Source organism: Dendrobium catenatum, unplaced genomic scaffold (assembly GCF_001605985.2).
Source record: "Dendrobium catenatum unplaced genomic scaffold, ASM160598v2 fragScaff_scaffold_9, whole genome shotgun sequence".
Taxonomy (NCBI): Eukaryota; Viridiplantae; Streptophyta; class Magnoliopsida; order Asparagales; family Orchidaceae; genus Dendrobium; species Dendrobium catenatum.
Genome location: NW_021318471.1, coordinates 2,988,014 through 3,011,253, shown reverse-complemented (window position 1 = coordinate 3,011,253; position 23,240 = coordinate 2,988,014). Strand labels below are relative to the sequence as shown.

Sequence of the window (23,240 nt, the reverse complement as noted above, 5' to 3'; positions counted from 1 at the left end):
GGTGGAATGCGATTAACTCGAGCAAAACAACAGTTATCTTCAAAACAAATAAAAATCTAACTGCCACCTCTGATAAAAGCTAAGATTTTGACAACTACAGAGAAGCCAAACCCATGAAAAAAAGCAGCATCGAGAGTGGCACTATAAATGCTTACCTGGAGTAATGGCACATCAAGCCCAGACAAAGCCCTCAATATGGGAGTCTTTCCTCAATTGGGACATTGGGCATCCCACCAAGATTGGTAGTACCAAGTGCCAATGGCTAAAAGCCTTGGTATTCACCGAGTAACCTATACAAAATTCAGGAACACGCTGATGAATGGTCCCCACAATTCGCAAAAAAATAACCCAAAGTTATCATATACAAGAGTAAAATTGATTAGAGTGTGCTACCAGTACTGAAGCTGCCATCAAAAAAACAAACAAATGACTAATTAGCATGATTATAAAAATTAGAAACAAAGGCCTAAAAAAGAGAGAAACTAAAGTTTTCAAGCACATTATGAACTCACAAAATTTAGGGGTTCAATATCTTACAGAAATAATTCAGAAAATAATAAATAAAGTTAAGTGCTATAATTGAGATTGAGTTCAATACCCTTACAAATCATTTTTTGGTCACAAATATTACAAGAGATATTTCTAGAATGTCATGAACTCGAGCACTGAAAAGAATGGACCTGATAACTCTATGCAAAATGGCCGATTTAGGGCTTGAAGAACAACACCCACGGATTATTCAAAGCTGACACGTAAATGTCATTCTTAACATGAAATAATACTCCGCAGCTCAGTGGGTAGTTTCTCGGCTATAATACTGATCCAATGTTTTTGAAGGAATACGGTGCAGAAGTTCTCTGGGAAAGATACGCAGAAGAGTCCAGGCCAGGTCAAGTGACTGGAAGATGTTGCGGGTATCATAAGCCCCTTGAGAAACAAACTTCCTCTCAAATTTGTCCAGGAACTCAAGGTATAGCTGCAGCCAGGTTATTATAATAGATTGATTAGTGAAACAACTATGTATGCGGGGAAAAAAACTACTTTAACATATTAATAACAAAAGAAAAGAAAGTGAAGAAATTGTTAGCATGTGCCATAAGGTAATGCGTATCCTGGATTGTAACAGAATCGCTCTTTAGTTTTTTCCATGGGCAGAAAGGCTCAAGCTCGAGCACAACAGGAAAGAAGCCCTGTGCCACAACTTTTCTACAAACAGCAAAGTCAAACTAAACGGTACATAAGAGAGAGAGAAAGAGAGAAAGAGAGAGAGACCAAGTCCTCTGAAGAGAGCGCCTCTTCTCCAACAACAGCTTTCATTGCTTGAACATCCTTCCCAATAGCATAATTGGCATAAAGCTGAAACACGAGAATTGATAACATAAGAGCACAAGAATTTAGGGGTAACAAAATGTCTATCTTTAAGTGACTACCTGATTGGACACGTCAGCATGATCACGACGGGTCATGCCCTCTCCAATAGCACTCTACAAGGAAAACCAGCTGGCTAGTAAAAATACAGTTTAATTTCTACATAATAATGATACAACACAAATATCACAGTCAAAATGTGAGAAAAGCATGATAGGGGGATTTTTTAAGAATTGGACTGAATCCGAAATGAAAGTTTCGAACTTCTTAGAATTAATCGTTTCTAAAATATTCCCATCACTCTACAAGACGAGAGTAAAATATTTCTTTGCATTCAAACAAATAAACTCAATGCGAACAAGCTCACCTTCATCAACCGTGAGAGAGATGGAAGGACATTGATGGGTGGATATATCTGTTGACAATAATAAAAAACAGCGATTAGAAGTTAATCATAAAAAGATTAATAGGACATGAATTGATATAAAGGACCTTTACCAAATACACATAGAAGGTAGGTCAACGATATAATTGGTTTGAAAATAGAAATGAAAAATAGAAGCTACATGTCCAAATCTGTTTAAAATTAAGGACAAAGAACGGGTACAAGTAGAACCTGCCGATTATGAAGTTGCCTATCAATATATATCTGGCCCTCAGTGATATACCCAGTAAGATCTGGTGTGGGATGGGTGATATCTGCATAACAGGTGCAAAATGTGCCGAGCAATAAGAAAAAAGTATGAATCTGAATTGCAGCAATGGGGTATAGATTGAATTACGACGTTCAAACTATTTAAAAGATAAAATGAATGAGATTTAATCACCATCATTAGGCATTGTTAGGATAGGAATCTGGGTTATGGAGCCTTTTCTGCCTTCTATACGTCCAGCTCGTTCATAAATTGTTGCTAAATCAGTATACATATACCCAGGATAACCACGCCTACCAGGCACCTCCTCTCGGGCTGCAGACACCTGAAACCAATTTAATTAGATAGTTAAGCAGTCTGTAAAATTCCTTCGTAGTTGAACTAAAGAAGCAAAGGATCGACAACACAAGAATTCAAGAAGAGTAATAAATAAGCTGCAAAGAGGAACCCTCACTAAGAGCTTGTTTGGGACAAGTTTTTCACAATTTAGCTTTCCACGCAACTAGCATGCTTCTCTATTTGACTAAAGATTTTTTGCTGTTCTTTCAAAAAAAATTATGATGAGAAATAACTTTTTACATTTAAATCCAAAGGAGTGAGGTAATTGTAAGAAAATTATCCAATGCTTTCAAAAGAAAAAAAAAATCTAATACCAACAACAGATCTCAAAAATCTGTTTTTCACCAATAATTCTCCAACTTTTTTTATAGGATGTTGTAGCAACCTCAAATAAACCCTAATAATAAGGATCATGAGTGGTCAAACTACTTAAGGGGGCTCTTGACCAGCATTTCTATTTTAAAGCGGTATTCTTTTCAGGTTATGTTGTAAAAGATGAACACAATGGATAAAGGCGACAGAATAATTAAACCAGCAAAAAGTGGGAAAGAATTATATAATGCAAAACAGACTGCAGCACTTAAGGAAACCGCCATCAACATTTACAAGCCTTGACTCTAGTCAGGATATTTCAATTAAAATGGAGGTAAAAGGAAAATTTCAAGTCCATACACAAATAAAAATAAGCAAAAAATATTCAATTTCCAATCATTACAAGATTTTGCAATTTAAATAACTTCCATGAGGTTAATAGCAACTATTTTACCTCACGAAGTGCATCTGCATACGAGCTCATGTCAGTCAAGATAACAAGGACGTGCTTCCCACATTCATAGGCCAGATATTCTGCCGTGGTAAGAGCAATTCGAGGAGTAATAATACGTTCAATTGTAGGATCATTTGCCTGTTAGAAAGATAATGTTAGCTTAATGAAAGTTATGAACACAATCAAACAATTAGTTAGCAGAGCACCGAAGAAAAAAATCTTGTCACTTGAACTAAAATACAAAATAACTCACATACCAGATTAAGGAAAAGAGTGACCCTCTCCATTGAACCATTTTCTTCAAAATCACGCTTGAAAAACTGAGCTGTTTCCATGTTTACACCCATGGCTGCAAACACAATTGCAAAATTGTCCTCCTCTCCATCCTGGCCAGTTCATAGTGAGGGATCAAGCCAATACCAACAAAAAAAAACATACTTCCTTTGAGATAGAATCCAGAACAAATGCAATATGAAACATTTGAGAATTTACTCCTAAACACAAAAATATCAACTAGTATTTCGCACATAAAATTTCAGCCAATTCAATACATCAGCATATTCCATATTCGTAGTTTAATATTTTATGAATATAATTACAAAACGAAAATAGCTTTACACAGTTTTACAAACACGCACACACATGGAGTCTTCACCTTTTATGTTCCATTCATTAATCTAGGCCACTGATAAATAAAACCCAAAATGAGCATAAAATAACCTTGAAACAATCTAAGTCTCAATTGTTCTCTTATATCGTATTTGTAATATACCAAACTCGAAAATTATAATACCTCTAGTAGATTTTCTGTTTGTTCCAGCCGCTTAACAAGGCCAGCCTGACGACAAATCTGAGCTGCAATTTCATTATGGGGAAGCCCAGCAGCAGAAAAAAGAGGAATTTTCTGCCCTCGGGCAATAGAATTCATTACATCAATGGTGGATATTCCCGTCTGAATCATCTCTTCAGGGTAGGTTCTCTCACTGGGATTAATAGAACTTCCTAAAATATACAAACAAAAAGCACATACTTTATTGAAAGACGATCATAATACAAAATACAAATGATTCATCAAGTTCGATTAGGACTGACCCGAAATATCCAAGTAAGCCTCTGGTAGTATTGGAGGACCATTATCTATAGGCTTTCCTGAACCGTTAAAAATACGTCCAAGCATGTCCAATGACACAGGAGTTTTTAATACCTTCAAAAGACAATTGCCAAAATAGCATTAGATTAGAGCAGATACAGAAACAAAAATGCAAAAAAAATATGTTAAGGTAAAGGAATTTACTGATCGGAGAGTTCTGCAGGCCACACTACATTTTTCGAAAAGCATGCATCACTTCAATCAGTCATCAAGGACATTACAAATTTAAATTATCATTTTCCATAGATAATCATATAATCATGGCTCTTCTAAAAAATTATCATTTTTAAGGCATAAATTAACGGAATGTAGTAAAATACTATACAACATCAACAACAACATCAAGCCTTTATCCCACTATGTGGGGCGGCTACATGAATCATTTTTCTCCATTGTATCCTATTAAAGGTCAAATTCTCATTTAAATCTAATAAAGAAAGGTCATTCCTAATATTTTCTAACCAAGTCTTTTTAGGTCTGCCTCTACCTTTCTTAACAGAAGTCAAATCTAATACCTCTACTCTCCTAACCGCGTCATTGGAAGGCCTCCATTTTATGTGACCAAACCATCTAAGGTGACTCTCTCTAATCTTATCTTCTACTGGAGCTACTCCAACCTTTTCACGTATATGCTCATTTCGTATCCTATCTCTAAGGGTAAAGCCACTCATCCACCTGAGCATCCTCATCTCTGCCACCCTTAAGTTAGTATTATGCTTCTCTTTTAATGGCCAACATTCAGCACCATAAAGCATTGCAGGCCTCACTACCATCTTATAGAATTTTCTCTTAAGTTTGAGGGATACTTTTCAATCACACAACAAGCCCAATGCATTATGATAGGAAATACTTGATTTCAAGTATTTCCTATTCACTTTTACAGCAAATCTCCAAGCAAACTGCTGTTCACAGCAGAAAAACAGCAAAAACACAGAGAAATCCGGGAAAATCTGTGAGAAAACTTGAGAAAAGACTTGTATTTTACTAGAAGATGCAAGGAAAATAGCAAAAATACAATGATCCTTTATTCGAGAGGAGGATCTCACTCTCCCAATCACTACAATTCGATCTAGAGCACTAGCCACCAAAGAAGAACAAGAAAACTCCAAAGCAAATTTCATATAACCCTAATCTATCCTTTTCTCCCCTACTTAATGCATACAATTCAAAAATGACCTAATTTCCCTTGCTTCCACTACTTTTGGCTCCAAGAATCAATTTGAAAAACAAGTGGACCCCACCCTATTTCCTTCCTGCTGTTCCGCCTGCTTCCCCTGCTTTCTCCTCTAGTAAAAGAATTGAGCCGGCCCAATGGATTGGGCCAGCTGGACCGATCCATAGAGGACCGGTCTAACATTACCGCCCTCCCAAAGAACCACCTTGTCCTCAAGGCGGAAGTCAGGAAATTGTCGCTTCATCCTCTCGTATGGCTCCTACGTGGCCTCATAGTCAGGGAGGTTCTTCCATTTGATCAGGACTTCTGTGGCTCCATCTGCTTTCTGACGAGCCTCTATGAGCTCCAAAGGTTCCAATATCATTTCCATTTCATCTGTTAGTGTCCCTGGTAACTCAGAACTGGTAGCATAATCTCCAATGGCTCTCCTTAGCTGGGCTACATGGAAAATCGGGTGGATCGTCGCTGTCGGTGGTAGCTTCAAACGATATGTCACGGCTCCAATTTTCTCCAGTACTTCATAAGGACCGAAGTATCTTGGAGCAAGCTTCTCATTCCTCTGGTTGGTGATCATTTTTTGTCGATATGGGCGGAGTTTCAAAAATACCTTCTCGCCCACCTCAAATTGAATATCCTTCTGATGCCCATCAGCTTGTTTCTTCATAATCTGTTGAGCCCTCAATAAATGTCTTTTAACTCTTCCAGTGTCTTATCCCTCTCCTCCAAATACTCCTCTACTGAAGACACGGGTGTGCTGCTACACCCAAAATGCAGCAAGTGGGGCGGATCCCTTCCGTACAACACCTTAAATGGGGCCATCTGAGAGGCTGAATGAAAAGATGTGTTGTACCAGTACTCAGCCCATGATAGCCATTTAGCCCATAGCTTGGGTGTTTCTGATGCGAAGCATCTCAGATAAGTTTCCAAGCTCCGATTGACTACCTCTGTTTGGCCATCTGTCTGTGGGTGGTAAGCTGTACTCCTTTTTAGCACCGTCCCCTGCAGTCTGAATAATTCTTTCCAGAAATGGCTGAGGAACACTTTATCTCTGTCTAATACTATCGCCTCTGGCACTCCGTGTAGTCTGACTATCTCCCTGATGAAGACTGACGCTACTGTCACCACAGTGTATGGATGGCGTAGAGGAATAAAGTTAGCATATTTGCTCAATCTATCCACTACCACCAAAATCACAGTGAATCCCTCAGAGCGGGTTAGCCCATCAATGAAGTCCATAGATATCTCCTCCCATACTCGTCCTGGTAATTCCAATGACTGCAGTAACCCCCTGGTGACATAGCTAGATACTTATTTCTTTGACACACCTCGCACCTGGATATCGTCTCTTCCACATCTCTATGCATACATTTCCAGTACAGCTCCGCCGCTAGTCTCATGTAGGTCTTTAGCACTCCTGAATGACCTCCCACTGCAGTTCCATGGAACTCCTGGAGAAATTGTGGGATGTGTACTGACGTTCTGGGTAACACAAACCTCCCCTGGTACAACAATCTCTCCCCCTCCAACTTGTATCCTGAATGGCTGCCCTCTTCCTTCAGTAAGCCAGCTCTGATCTTACTTAGTTCCTCGTCCTTGGCACTCTCCTCCTTTATGGCTTCCCAATCTAGCATCATTGGGACCAATACAGCCACTGTCTGCAGCTCCCCCATGCACCTGGACAAGGCATCTGCTGCCTTATTTTCTACCCCTGGCCTGTACTAGATCTCAAAATCATATCCGAGCAATTTAGATAGCCACCTCTGATGCTCCTCTATCACCATGTGCTGCTCCAGCAAATATTTCAGGCTCCTTTCGTCGGTCCGGACGATGAAATGTCTTCCAAGAAAGTAGGTACGCCACTTTTGAATGGTCAACACAATTGCCATCAACTCCCTCTCATAGACAAATTTTAGCCGGGCTCTGGCAGTCAACACTTGACTGAAATATGCAATGGGCTTGTGACTCTACATCAGCACTGCTCCTAGCCCGTATCCCGATGCATCTCTTTACTATAAAGGCCTGAGTAAAATCCGATAAAGCTAAGACCGGAACAGTGGTCATAGCTTTCTTCAATTGCTCGAATGCTGTCGTAGCTGCCTCCCCTCATAAGAATCCATCTTTCTTCAACTGCTTAGTGAGTGGCCAAGCTATAGTGATGTATCCCTTCACAAATCTTTTGTAGTACCCTGTAAGCCCTAGGAATTGCCTCAGCTCTTTTAGATTTTTGGGCAGTGGCCACTTAAGCATGGCCTCAATCTTGGAATGATCTGCTGCCATCCCTTCCTTGGATACCATATGCCCCAAGTATTCCACACTAGCTTGTGTGAAGCAGCACTTCTTCAAGTTATCCCTCAACTGGTGCTCCTGGAGAACCTCTAACACCTTTAAGTGTCCCCAATGCTCCTCCTCTGTTCTGCTATATACTAAGATGTCATCGAAGAATACCAACACGAATCGCCTGAGATACTGTTTGAAGATCTTATTCATGAGTACCTGGAACGTAGTTGGGGCATTGGTGAGGCCAAAGAGCATCACTAGGAACTCATAGTGGCCCTCATGAGTTCTACAAGCAGTCTTGGGCACATCTTCCTTCTTCATTCGTATCTGGTGATATCCTGATTTCAAGTCGATCTTGTTAAAAATCACTGTTCCACTCAACTCATCCAGAAGCTCATCAATCACTGGTATGTGAAACTTATCAGGTACAGTTTCCTTGTTGAGTGCGCGGTAGTCTACATAGAAATGCCAACTGCCATCCTTTTTCTTCACCAATAGAACAGGACTAGAGAACGGGCTAGCGTTGGGCCTGATAATCCCTGCTTCCAACATTTCTCTGATCAACTTTTCTATTTCGTCCTTCTGAAACTGAGGGTAACGGTATGGTCATACACTAACAGGTGACACTCCCTCTCTTAACGTGATGGCATGCTCCTGCTCCCTGGGCGGTGGAAACCCTAGGGGTGGTTGAAAAGCCTCCTCAAATTCCTGGATCAAGGGCTGCACAGAGAGGGGTATTTCTTCCCCTTCCTCCACACTGACTCCCTCTGATCTGTGTAATTCCACCAAGTAGCCTTCCCCCTCCTCTTGAATTGTTTTGATTAGAGATTTAAAAGAAACCCCTGCCTTGGTCAGCCCTGCATCCCCTTGAATCACCCTCTTCCTTCCAGCCTTCACCAACTCCATCTGCAGAGTGCCCCAATTGATTTTGGTTTCTCCCAATGTCTGCAACCACTTCATCCCTAGGATGACATTCGTACTCCCCAATTCTAGGAGAAGGAAGTCTTCCTTTACTTGTATTCCTTGGATCTTCAGCACCACCCCCCTACAGACTCCTCTTCCCATTCCTACCTTCCCCGTGCCCATCATCACCCCATAGCCTCCAGTATCCACTAACTTCATCCCCAGCAGCTCCACAATCTGGGTGAAAATGAAATTGTGGGTTACCCCACTATCAATCAACACCACGACTCCACGGTCAACTATCTCTCCTTTTACCTTCATAGTGTGACTCGGAGTGAATACCACTACAGAGTTGAGTGAGACTTCTGCCATATCCAGATGCATCTTTTCCTCCACCTCAAAATCGCTTCCCCCTCCCTCTTCGTCTTCCTCGTCTTCACAAACGAGGAGAACTTGAAGAGTTTGATCCTTGAACTTGTGCCCTGGCATGTATTTTTCATCGCATCAGAAGCACAGCCCTTTTGTTCTTTTCTCTTGCATTTCCTTTTCAGTGAGTCTCTTGAACTGCCCCTCATTTCCTCCTCCTGTGGCTTTTTCCTTCGTTTCTTTCATCCCTCCTGGGGATGCTCCCTTGGGGACTAGGTGGGTAGTCGTCCACCTGTAAATGCCTCCAGAGATACTACTACTCCTAGCTCCCTTCTCCAGGTTCTTTTGATTTTCGACCAACTGTGCAAGCTTCATAGCCTCCCCCAGGTCCCTGGGCATCAGGACCTTCACCGCTGCTCGCACCTCGGCCTTTAACCCCTTCATAAAATTCCCCTCCAGCACCGTCTCGGACAAGCGCTCCACCCTGCTAGCCAGATGCTCAAACCTCTCTCGGTAGTCCGCCACAAACCCCTCCTGTACTAGGGCAAAGAACTGTTCGTAGAAGTCTCCTCCCCGGTCGGTTTGGAAACGCTCTAATAAACTGTCCTTGAATTCTCCCCAGCTCCGGATAGGTCTCCTCTGATCTCTCCACTGGTACAAAGAGAGTGCCTTCCCTTCCAAACACAAGCCCGCTGCCGATAACTTCTCCTCCTCCGTCAAGCCGTTAAACGCAAAGTACCTCTCCGCTTTGTAGATCCACCCATAGGCATCCTCCCCTTCAAAAATGGGCATTTTCAATTTTCTCACCTTCTGATTCCCGCCATTCCCCCTTAAACCTCTATAGTTTCCCCTCTCCCATGTGCCTGGACCCCCCATATCTCCCGATCTTCCCTTGCTCTGCCCTGTCCCAATCCCCCTTCAAAATCCCCTCTCTGATCTTCAAAAACAGCTTCCTGACGCCCATGATAACCCTCCCGATGCTCCCAACCCGCACCTCTTGGTTCCACGCCTCTGTAGCCTTGCCTTTCCCCATATCTTCATCCTCTCTCCTCCCTCTGGAAAGACTCCAAATGAGGCCTTCCCCTACTCCCTTCCCCTACTCCCTCCCACGATTTCCACCTCCTCTTCCTCCCGATGGATTTCAGAGTTGGTGTTCTTTGCTGCTAGCCCTTTTGCATCAGACGCTGCCGATTGGATTTGAAACTCCAACATCTTCTTCATCATATCCCGTAGATCAGCCACTTGCCCCTCCATGGAAGACATTCGTTCCTCCACAGTCTACTTGATTTGATTTATTTCTCCTTCAATTCTCTCCTCCAAAGCATCCACCTTCTTAGCCGTCATCTCCTACGGCTTACAAATTATGAGAAGATCTCAGGATTTGAAAAAAAAAATCAACAAATTTCTCCTTCGCCGGTGCAATTTCAGCCGCTGAAATCGGACAAAAACAGCCCACGATTTGTCCCAAGACTTGCTCTGATACCAATTTGATAGAAAATACTTGATGGGGAAAGTGGCCGAGATCTTCCAAGCAAACTGCTGTTCACAGTAGAAACACAACAAAAACAGAGGGAAATCCGGGAAAATCTGCGAGAAAACTTGAGAAAAGACTTGTATTTTACTAGTAGATGCAAGGAAAATAGCAAAGATACAATGATCCTCTATTCGAGAGGAGGATAGCACTCTCCCAATCTCTAGAATTCGATCTAGAGCCCTAGCCACCAAAGAAGAACAAGAAAACTCCAAAGCAAATTTCACATAACCCAAATCTATCCTTTTCTCCCCTACTTAATGCATACAATTCAAAAATAACATAAAAGGACCTAATTGCCCTTGCTTCCACTCATTTTGGCTCCAAGAATCAATTTGAAAAACAAGTGGACCCCATCCTATTTCCTTCCTGCTGTTCCGCCTGCTTCCCCTGTTGTTCCGCCGGCTTTCTCCTCTGGTAAAAGAATTGAGCCGGCTCAATGGATTGGGCCGGCTGGACCGGTCCATAGAGGACCGGTCTAACACATTCCTCCACTTCAACCATCCAACTTGAATTCTACTGATAATAACCCCATCTATTTCACCATCACTCTGAACAATAGATCCAAAATATCTAAAACGTGTACTCTTATTAATGATTTGATTTCTCAAAGTCACAATCCCCTCACTAGGTCTATTAATCAATAAATATCATATGTAGATCCTCCTTATTTTCTCTATATTTCTTCATCAAACCTCTTAATAAATGTATGGCTTCCATAGTCAACCTATCCGGCATGAATCCAAATTGATTTTGAGAAACATTAGTATCACGCCGCAAACTATGCACCATAACTCGCTCTCATAGTTTTAAAGTATGACACATTAATGCAGTAAAATACTATGTAAAAAATTAATTGAATTGAGTCGAGTCAACAAATTACATTATCCCAGTGCATTTAATCAGTCATCTAGAACCACATTCCTCACAGAAACTTATCATATTTAAGTAAACGTGTAGTCCAGCCTTAATTTCCTATAGCGATTTCACAAGTTCTCCGGATGTTTGAACAATGAAGATGCCTCCATAATCACCAGTTTTATCCCCAAAGGCTGTCTCTCTTTCTACCTCGCAATGAAATTTGTGAAATACCCATAGTAGAGAGCTAAGTATCCAAGAAGTAGAAAACTTTAATATAAGCTCCAATAGACATTGATCCAGCCTAATATAACTCTACAATGAAATTGTGTGGCTCTCAAAAACCTAACCTTTATTGTGAGTATAAACAACTCACTTGGTCACTACCGCCCTCCAACCACATCTCTTAAAAAAGTCATTTCATTCCTTCCCTAGCTCTCTCCATGTCTCCCATCCTTGTCCTAAAGACTGGGCCACAAGCAACAAGTTAATAGCTATTTCACTTATTTAGTTTACTCTATGTATAGGCTCAGCTTGCTCGATCCAGTTTCAAGCAAGACTTTTGAAAACATGTACTAAGAAGACTTGGTTAGAAAATATTAGAAATGATCTTTCTTTATTACATTTAAACAAGAATTTGACTTTTAATAGGACACAATGGAGAAAAAGGATTCATGTAGCCAATCCCATGTAGTGGGATAAAGTCTTGATCTTGTTATTGTAGGTTTTAAAGATATTCTTTGTAAAAGTTAGGGTAGTATTTACATCTCATAGATATCCTAGCACAACATAGACGAAGAAAAGAGAAAGCAGAAAGATAGTCATATTTAAATTTTCTTCCCATAGAATCTCTCTTTCTTCACCCCATGGATGAAATTTGTAACAAACTGGAATCGAAAAGGAATTCTAATAAACAAGTGATCAAAAGTTGAATGTATTCCCACGTAGGCATCAACCAAAGCCAGAGGTATGCCAGTCAAATCTCTAGAAAATGACCAGCTTCGGTTTCTTAATCGCCCGCTTTTTCATTTTGCATAAGCAAAAATTGGACTTTACAAGCCAGAATCCCTTGCCTCCATGCTGTGATGACCTCTCTCTCCACCAGTCGATTAAAGAAAAAAAGTCATTTCATTCCTTACATTCCTATCTCCCCTACTGCCCTAAATCGTAAAAGCTGAGTCAGAAGTAGCACGTCAGCTGCATACCTAGTTCGGTACTTACTAGTCCATAAAAAGATTGCTCAATGTTAGGAGGTATCCAATGTTAAATATGATTTTGAAAACATATTCAGCAATTACTTCAATATTTTTTTATGAATATACAGAAGTATAAATTTGGTATTTCAAATAACAAGCAATGATTTAAAGCTTATGGACAACCAAAAACTAGTACAAAGGAAAAACTAGTACAAAGGAGAAACATGTCAAAATGGCAGAATAATAGTCCGCTTTTGATGACCCGGTTAGAAAAATAGAGGTATTAGATTTGGCTTATGTTAAGAAAAGTAGACGTAAACCTAAAAAGACTTTCTTAGAAAATATTAGAAATGACCTTTTTAAAAAAAATAAAAAAATAAAAAATAAAAAATTAGAAATGACCTTTCTTTATTAGATTTAAATGAGAATTTAAAAAAAATGATTCATATAACCGACCCCATGTAGTGGGATACAAGCTTGATGTTGTTGTTGTAGTCTCTTTATCACTTAATGTATTTTATTTACAATTTATCATAGTCTCTTATCTCAAGGACAAAATTTGTGAATACTTGAGTTTTATGAATGAGATAAATAACAAATTGAACGCCATCCCTAAATAGGAACCGATATATGCAAGACTAATCAAGTTCCTGACGCAATTAATATGATGTTTGGTATGTTCATACAAAGGAACTTAAATAAAAGATCACAAGAAACCAATTAATTCAACAGCTTGTTCTCCTTAAATATGAATAGGTAATACAAGAATTAAAATCCAACTAATAACAAAAAAATTGAAAAGGATTTAAAACTAAGTAAACAATTAATTCAACAACCTGTTTTTCCTTAAATATAACCAGGTAATACTAGAATTAAAATCCAATTGGTAACAAAACAATACAAAAATTTTGAGAAAATTAGCAAGGATTTAAAACCAAGCAAACATTAGAAATTTAATTTCCATATATTGAATTTTCGTTATGCTAAATTTGAACAAAATCAAAAGCACAAATGAGTCAATACCAAATTATGTAAATGAAATAAAAAATATATATATATATATATACGGAAATACAAAAATCACAAAAATAAGGCCTCATGTTGGTACATGGAAATATTTTTTTTTAAACTAGGTAGGTTCGCTTGTGCCACACTCAAAAGAATCACAAATCCAAATAGCACTCACAAGGCAAAAATTAGAAGGAGAATGTTTATTTAGCCAACGTATTTTTTCCATTACAAGTCTCAGATCATCCTATTTATTCAATAGTACATATAGTTGCCATAGGATTAGCTTAATCCATATTTAAATTAAAATTCCATTAAATAATATTAATTTCAGCTATTTCAACTCATTGATTTCAGTAAAGGATATTATTCAAATGGCATCCCCACCCAATCTAAGCGCGTAATAGTGTTATTAGATAGCCCACAATACCAAAAATTTTAACACCTCGACCAACCAACGCAAAAACCTTGCGAGTGCAAAGCACGGTTTGGCATTAAGGAATTGAATAATCAAATTGAATATTTCAATTTGGATTGCACCTATCAAAAAAGGGAAGAGAAAATGGAAGATCCAAAAACATTCATGCCAATTTCAAGTCGCACCACCAAAGGAAGAAAAGAACAATTTTGGGTTCAAAAAATCAACAAATGGCCACAAGTAGATAATTCTAATTTCCACGGCCCAACAAAAAAAATAATAGCCAAAGGTCTAGAAAATCAACACTGCCTCACAACATAATTCGTGATAAGTTCGAACATCATCAAATGTTCCCCAAATATAACAATTTCGTACAGGATTTTACCAAAATTGAACCTGCGCAAATCAATATTAACTAACCTAATGCTAATACAATGATTCTGACAAAAATAAACATGAAGATTTTCATCAAATATCGGAATATGATACACTAGAAATGTCTCTACAACTCTGGTTCTTGATAGCCTTTTATTCTATTGTGCACAAAAAAGAAGGGGCTTTGGAAGCATGCTCTTTACCTCCACTCCACCCCTCACTGTTTCAGCTAACCCTCAGTCAAGTTTTTTAGGAACTTCCCTTCGCTCTCTCACTAATGTCCTTAAGATTGAGCACAAAAAAACATTTTATTTGCAACCACTTGTCTAGTGTGAACAAGTTGATGCTAAGCTTGCTTCATCTTATTTACAAAGGCATGATTTTAACAAAAGAAAAAAAAATTCAATGCATTTGATCCCTCTGGTCTGATCCCTAGGAGTGCAGGTCTTGCACTCTTGCTTGTCCCGGCCCTGTACCCTCACGAGAGGGAACTCTCAGCTCTTTCCATACAAGCGCAAGAAGAAGTCTTGCGCTGGGCTTCTCTTGCTTCTACTCGGTCGACTCTAGTCAACTCTCGAAGTTGCATGCGAGAGGAGCCCGCCTGCTCGATTTCTCCTCGGTCTTCAATGCATGAAAAAAACGTAAGGACCAATATTCCTTAGAATTCTAACAATGAAGGTCGGTGGAAGGAATAGTATTCCTCATAATTCCAGTGATAAAGGCCAATGGTGGGAGCCTGTATTCCTCATAATTCCAGCAATTAAGACTAGTGGGAACATGTATTCCTCAAAATTTTGGCAACAAATGCCGGTCATGAGAATCAATATTCCTCAGAATTCCAACAATGAAGGCTAATCGTGGGAACCTGTATTCCTCATAATTATGACAATAAAGGCCGGTGGTGGGAACCTGTATTCCTCAGAATTCCGACAATAAAGGCCGGTAGTGGGAACCTAGAGAACTAGCAAGCGCCAGCTCCTTCAGGATAGGATAAAACGCTTCTAATCTCTTTGTAGCATCACCTTCAATATCCAAGATCCACTCCCTACTTAGGGAAGTAGCCTACTTCACCACTGTTTGCTCACCAAGTCTTTGGTCATCGTAAGCATGCCTTGGATCGTAGCAGTGAACTGCCTTACCAAAAATATTGCAAAAGATGTGCTTGGAGTTTCAAAGAAAAAAGCTCCTAATAGTAAAAAATAATTTGTGATAGAATACAAATGTGCAAGAAAAGAAAAAAAATAATAAGATTTCTTATAAAAATTGGTTTAAATAAAATTCTGATAATTAGAAAATATATAAAAAAACACGAAAAGAATCTAAGAAAACAATTTGCGATACAAAAATCTTAACTTTTAATGATTTATATAATATATTAGATATTAAGGAGGGAGAAAAATATAAGTATAAGTTAGCCAAACAAAGAGATAGGAGTAGTAAGGATTTAGTTCAAGTAAAGTGTATTAAGGATGAAGAACAAAAAGTACTTTTCTTAGAATATGATATTCAACAAATGTAGATGAGATATTTTGCTAAATTTTTTAATGAAAAATGTGAAAATATGATTGCCTTTAATGACCTTAGCACCCTAAATGAAAGTAAAGATTTCTGTTTTTATCGACGTGCTAGTAAAACTGAAGTTAGAGATGCTTTAAAGAAAATGAAGTGTGAAAAAGCTGTTGGACCTGATGATATTCCAATAGAGGTGTGGAAATGCTTTGGAGATCAAAGAATTTTTTGGCTTACTACACTTTTTAATACTATTTGGAAGACTTAAAAGATGTCAGTGAATGGAGAATAAGTGTGTTAATTCTTATTTTTAAGAATAAAGGTGATGCACAAGATTGTGCAAATTATAAAAGAATAAAGTTAATATGTCATACTTTAAAACTATGGGAGCGAGTTATGGAGCACAAGTTACGGCGTGATACTAATGTTTATCAAAATCAATTTGGATTCATGCTGGGTAGGTCTACTATGGAAGTCATACATTTATTGAGAGGTTTGATGTAGAAATGTAGAGAGAATAAAGAGGATCTACATATGATATTTATTAATTTAGATAAAGCATATGATAAAGTTCCAAGAGAAGTGCTATGAAGAGTTCTTGAAAAGAAAGGAGTTAATAACGTTTATATTCAAATCATTAAAGATATGTATGCATGAGATATTACTTTGTTCAAACAAAAGGTGGTTTGACCAAGTATTTTCCTATTTCGGTTGGATTACATCAAGGATCAGCCTTAAGCCCATATCTTTTTGTTGTAGTCATGGATGTTCTCACTAGACATTTGCAAGAGGATATACCTTGGTGTATGCTTTTTGCTAATGATATTCTTCTTGTTGATAAGACTAGAGAGGGAGTTGAATATAAATTTAAATTATGAAGGTCAACCTTAGAGTCTAAAAGTTTTCACTTGAGTAGATCTAAAACTGAATATATTAAGTATAATTTTAGTAGTAATAGACCTAGTGAGAGGATTGTGACTTTGGGCAATCAAGTCATTAATAAGAGTATACGTTTTAGATATTTTGGATCTATTGTTAGTATACGTTTTAGATATCTTGAATTTATTGTTCAGAGTGGTGGTGAAATAGATGGAGATATTATCAGCAGAATTTAAGTTGGATGGTTGAAGTGGAGGAATGCATCGGGCTTGTTATGTGATAGAAAAGTCCCCCTCAAACTTAAGAAAAACTCTATAAGATGGTGGTGAGACCTACAATGCTTTTTAGTGCCAAATGTTGGCAATTAAATGAGAAGCAGATTACTAAGTTAAGTGTTGCAGAGATGAGGATGCTCAGGTAGAAGAGTGGCTTTATCCTTAGAGATAGGATACAAAATGAGCATATACGTGAAAAAGTTGGAGTAGCTCCAGTGTAAGATAAGATTAGAGAGAGTCGCCTTACATGATTTGGTTATACAAAACGGCGGCCTTCTGATGACTCGTTTAAGAAAGTGGAGGTATTAGATTTGACTTATGTTAAGAAAGGTAGAGGTAGACCTAAAAAGACTTGGCTATAAAATATTAGACATGATCTTTCTTTATTAAATTTAAACGAAAATTTGACTTTTAACAGGACACAATGGAAAAAAGGATTCATGTAGCCGACCCCACGTAATGGGACAAAGGCTTGATGTTGTTGTTGTTGTATTTATCAACAAATGGATATATATCCACTTATGTGATGTAGTATAGTATTTTCATTAATTTCCGTAATTAATGACTTATTTTCTAATTTTCTTTTGTAGTTTTCTTCAACTTTGTAGTTATGCAGCGACAATAATGGATGAAAAGATATTAAATAAATTGGAAAACTTCAGTCATTTGTGGATTATTTAATTTTATGTTTTTCCTTTCCAAAATGCATCTCTACTAGGTTCTGTTTTCTTGATTCTTTTTTTGTGTATATTAAATCTTTTTTTTTTCTTTTTCCTTCTGAGAGAAAGGTTAAACAATTAAGGCAACTAGATATCTCTAACTGAATTTTGCATTTTATTCTTTCATTTATCAACAAATGGATATATATATCCACGTATGTGCTGTAGTACAGTATTTCATTGATTCACGTAATTAATGACTTATTTTCTAATTTTCTTCCGCAGCTTTCATCAACTTTATATTTATGCAGTGACAATTATGGATGAAAGGAAATTAAACAAATTGGAAAACTTCAGTAATTTGTGGATTTTTTTAATTTTATGTTTTCACTTTCCAAATTGCATCTCTGCTAGGTTCTGTTTTCTTACCTCCCCTGTAAATTGCACAGTAGTATACTTGATGTCAATGCCAGAAGTTCCTTCAAAGACCTGAAATAACAAATGAATTCAAAAATCATATCTAAATCAAGAATGTGCAAGCAAGTGTTAACAACTAACTAGGGCAACTAAAATATTTGAATCCAGAACTATAAATTATAAAAATAAATAATAAATACACTGGTGAATAAACACAATCAATATACGTTAAATAAAAGTCAATAACTGATTCAATTAAATGCACGATAATCTAAATTACAAGCATCAAACAACTAGAACAAATAAAGCAAATGTTGATAACCCAGAAGTTCCATAGTGGTTCAATAAGAGGGGCAAATTACGCTAATATGCATGTTTACATATTGCAAATAAGCACAAGGCGTTTTATCTGCTGATAACAAGCTTAGTCTAGTACAATGCTAAATGTGAAGTAAAATCTCAACCTGCACAACAGCTTTCTCCCCATCAACTTCCAAAACCTGACCACGCCGAATGGTGCCATCACCCAATCTAATATTAACAATCTCTTGATACTTGGGACCCTGAAAATAACAACAAGAAACAAAAAACAGGATGAAATGGCAGCAAAAAGAAACAACAGAAAAACCGAAGAGCTTTTTGATTTAGTAAACAATGACTCGTACCTTAACTTTGTCCAAGATAACCAGAGGCCCTGCAACGCCAGAAACGGTTCTATACTCTGCATCAAAGGACGGGGTATAGAAAACTCTCAGCCTAGTACTGTAATAGATCTGAAATCCTACTAAAAGGGGTCCACAAATCATCTTAATGAATGGCCATGAAACATGATAGACAGTCCTAATCAAAAGCATAACCTCAAGCAAGATATATGACAATGACTTTTAATATATGTACTTTTAAGAGGAAATTTTAACAAAGCAGAGTTTCTGAGCAACCCATTATCATTAAGGGAAGCCTGCTCCAAACTGAAATGTTCAAATGAGTCCTAACAACTTTATAAGATTTAAAATGTTTATCCACCAATTATCTAATACGCATTTTGAAAGGTGTTAACAAACACAAATTAAAAGTAACAGTGTTCCAAAATATTCTGATCAAATCATAATACATGTTCCAAAATATTTTGAAAGGTGCCAACCATTTGGGTCATTTTCTCTATATATTATACAGATGGTATATTTCACATAGATACGCTACTAGAACTTTGATCTAACGAGTCCAAACAAACTCAAAAACATATTCGAGTCCACAATGGAGCTCCAAATTGAATCAAATCAATTTCAATTCAAGTTACTTTATGAGCAAGTTTATGGCCTTTTTAACAGCACTATGCATTCTTGTGCTTCCACGCCAACCAAGCATCATATTATTCCCAATATATGGTTTTAATATATATATATATATAATAGAAATGACATAATTGAGTGAGTGAAAAAATTGTCATTGCTTCCTTTTCCAAAATATTATGAAAGGGGCTAACCATTTTGGTCCTTTTTCTCTATATATTATACACATGGTATATTTCACATAAATACTCTACTAGAACTTTAATCATTTTCTTTAGGGAAAAAATCATAACACTGCTCACCACCCCAACCCCCTCTCTTTTTTGCCCAACCTTTGATAGGGCATCTTGTCATATGGTAAAGCACATAACAATGCAATCTTAGCATTATTCTGAACAAGAAAGTTGCTACTCTGGTCTAACTACTAGCCAACAGATTCGATGACTGGCACTGTAATTTCTTTCAACCATCAAGGTTAATGCCATTGACTCTGTCAGCTTAATAGTTCGAGCAGTGACTTCAATCATACAGCTTTTCACGTTTGATAAAGAAATATAACAAAGGAAACTTAAAGAATTATCAAACAGACTGTAAGGCTGTAAGTCTTGGCCTTGAGCTAGCATGGAGATAATGGGCAAGGAACCAAGGCAGTAACAAAGAAAAAGGACATTTACAGGCATTACTCAAGTTATACCCCAGGAAGTGAAAGAAACCATCAGCATCATATATTTGAACTTCCTTCAACCTTATAACTTGAAAGAATAATATCCCGCAAGAATTATTTGAACCCCCAACCCTGCAAGTACATGCCTAGCAACTAATAAAAGAAGGAAGCAGCATGATCATTAATAAGCCATTTCTCAATGTCTTCGTCATCACTATCGATTGTTATAGCACCTTATACACTAAATACAAAGTTTGGAATTGTTATAGCACCTTATACACTAAATACAAAGTTTTCCAAGTTCTACATCAAGAAGGACTTCAACCTGCATCGTTTCTGGCTTGTTTGAAAGACCCAAATTAGAAGACTTAACCAAGTTTAGCTCTAGTGACCTCCTTCAAATTCTTTGCATGTTGCTCTCACTAACTCTCCCAAATCCCAATGCAATACTACTTTAGTGTAACATGTAATACAAGCAACTCTTGCTGGGATCAACCTAAAACCACTATGTTACCAAAAGAAATAAAAAAGGTCGCCGAAAGTAATGAATAAAATATAGAAAGAAGAGCTGGATACTTCTGAGAAAATAGTTCCATTGAATGCTAATATACGAAGAATCCCAGATGCTGGAGAGCCACTTGACTGCTTAGGCCAAAATGTTGCCATATGAAGCCTTACACTAAGCTAGCCTACTTATCATCTTGCTAGAGCTTGGTCCTAGACAGCCCCATTCCTAAACAAAACAATATTAAAAAAAAAGCAGAAAAAACATGTTTCTCATTCCAATAAACTATTTAACTGGTTTCTTTTCTTTGTATAAAAATTGTACAAGTCCAGTCCTTTTACTATCTTTTTGCAGTTTCTAAACATTTCTCAATTAGCAATTTACCATTTCCTATTACATTTTGAGAGGATAACAACAACAACAACATCAAGCCATTGTCGCACTACATGGGGTCGGCTACATGAATTCTTTTTCGCCATTGAGTCTTGTTAAAAGTCAAATTCTCATTTAAATATAATAAAGAAATATCATTTCTAATATTTTCTAACCAAATCTTTTTAGGTCTACCTCTACCTTTCTTAACATCAAGCCTTTATTTTAAAAGTCAAATTCTCAGAAGTCCTCCGTTTAATGTGACCAAACCATCTAAGGCAACTCTCTCAATCTTATCTTCCACTGGAGCTACTCCAACCTTTTCACGTATATGTAGGTTGATTGAGCAGTATGATATCCATTGCAATCGAAGAAGACTACATTTTATGTCTCGAATTAATTTTTCCAAATCCTGGACATTTGAAACATTTGCGAGCAGGTAGAGGAGTCGGGAGCTGCACCCTGCACACATGATTTCTCCAATTCCACTCCTCTTGCTTACTATCGCCACCCGTTGTCGAGTTGCTAGAGGGCAGATCCTGCTCAGAGATAGAAAACAGGGACCGAAGGTCGGCTGGAGGATTTCTTGGGCATCTGTTGTTGTCTTTTCACCTTAATGGCAAGATTAACCACATCCCAAAAGGTCCAATATGGTTGCAATTGGACGACATTGGCAATAGCAGGGTGTAACCCCAATCCATTAAAAAAAGAAAGAAAAAACAACAGTTTTGCATGCTGAGCACAAGCAAATTGACTGAATAATACAAAAATCCAAATGAATAAATTACAAAATATGCTGAATTTCTCATAAAGATGACTATAGAAAGATGGAGATACAAGTTCATTCTTAAAAGTAGAATAATCAATAATTCCTGTCATTCCATACCCATGCCAACTAATAAAGTTCCTTCCTCCATTTCAGCAGCGTCCTTCACTAGACCCATCTATATAAAAAAGGACCTGAAAGCATAAATATCTAGCAAATAAAATTTATGTAGCTTTCAAATAAGAAAATACTTCGCACAATTCAATGTTTAAAATCTTCCAAAATTGGAATACAAAATCAAGTCAATTCAAAAGCTTTAAATTAAAACAAGAAGATGACAACAGGGACGAAAATAATGCACTTCCCTCCTATACTTAAACATAAAATTCAAAGAATATGTACTGTCAAGAAATCATTTGAACATTAATATAAAACCCTAATATATTCACACTTAGACAGGAAATAGTGTGCTAGATTTGGTCATTTTCAAAAAATGCTCACGACGGTAGACCAAAAAACCTTCCGACAATAATTTCCATGTGGGAAACCTATGTCTTAAGATCTTTCACATCACCATAATATCAGATCCTTGCAATGGGAATGAACTAATCTCTTAAGATTAACTTACATATATTTCTTAACTATATGATTTCTTAACTAATCTCCCCAGAAAATTCTGAAAACCCAAATTGTGATCCAGATAACCTATCAAATAAGAAGTAATTTCGGTAGCATAAGGATCTTTATGATTCACACAAACAACGTCCGTATTGGCATCATAAGTACTTCAAAGTAGAAGAACTGATCGATTCAATGTTAGATCAGGAAGAACCATTCGATCCACCGAGCAGCTCAACACATCAACATCTAGGTCGGTACGCAAATCTACCAACTTCATAAAAAAGTATCCGGAAAACTAAACAGAAAATTAAATCGGGAATCCTTACCTTGGTTCTTGGGTCTGGTAGCCAGAGATGGGAAGGAAAACGTGCGACGTGTAGAGGTGAAGAAGAGGGGGAAAAATCTTACCTTTTAAAATAAAAATCGACAGAATTCACACAGTAGTGTCTTATGGACGAAAGCAACCGACCGTCGGATCTTGATTGGTATGCAATCCACGGCATCCACGTGTATGGCTGACCTGGCTCTAGTATGCGTCGTCTAGATGAGAATGCTACTCCACATAATTAAAGTTTTATAAAAAAAAAAAATTATCATATAAATAATTATACATTTATAATAAGGGAATAATAAATGAAACTTGCCTAATAATATTTCTCATTGGAGAAACATATTTATCATTTAATTTTTTTAACAATTTGATAAAAAAATTTATTGTCATTTGGATAAACTAAATGCATGTGGCCAACTGGTGAGTGTTAGGCACCGGCGCCCAAATGGTAGATGGCGGGTGGCGTGGCCCATGTGGTGGGTGATGGTAGGTGGTGACCAGATGGTGGATGACGGGATATTACAACCAAATTGTGTGGTCAATGGCTATGTTGATGGTAGCAACCGAAGAT

At 37.6% G+C, this 23,240-nt stretch overlaps 1 protein-coding gene across 2 annotated transcripts; it reads right to left on the bottom strand.

Moving 5' to 3' along the window:
* Positions 1-474: 474 nt before the first annotated feature.
* LOC110110267 (V-type proton ATPase subunit B 2) lies at positions 475-22,737 on the bottom strand. 2 transcript variants are annotated; one of them, XM_020841659.2, is made up of 15 exons: positions 22,665-22,737; positions 21,838-21,911; positions 18,787-18,842; positions 18,586-18,684; positions 18,134-18,193; positions 4,219-4,330; positions 3,920-4,128; positions 3,384-3,512; positions 3,127-3,264; positions 2,196-2,346; positions 1,985-2,067; positions 1,736-1,783; positions 1,431-1,484; positions 1,273-1,356; positions 475-976 (listed from the first exon to the last, which is right to left on the bottom strand). In XM_020841659.2, the coding sequence occupies exons 2-15, from the start codon at positions 21,893-21,895 to the stop codon at positions 791-793; spliced, it is 1,467 nt and encodes a 488-aa protein (XP_020697318.1). In that variant the 5' UTR covers positions 21,896-21,911; positions 22,665-22,737; the 3' UTR covers positions 475-790. The 2 variants fall into 2 exon arrangements, with proteins under 2 accessions (XP_020697318.1, XP_020697319.1); XM_020841660.2 differs by having other exon boundaries at positions 21,838-21,895; positions 22,665-22,728.
* Positions 22,738-23,240: the final 503 nt, after the last annotated feature.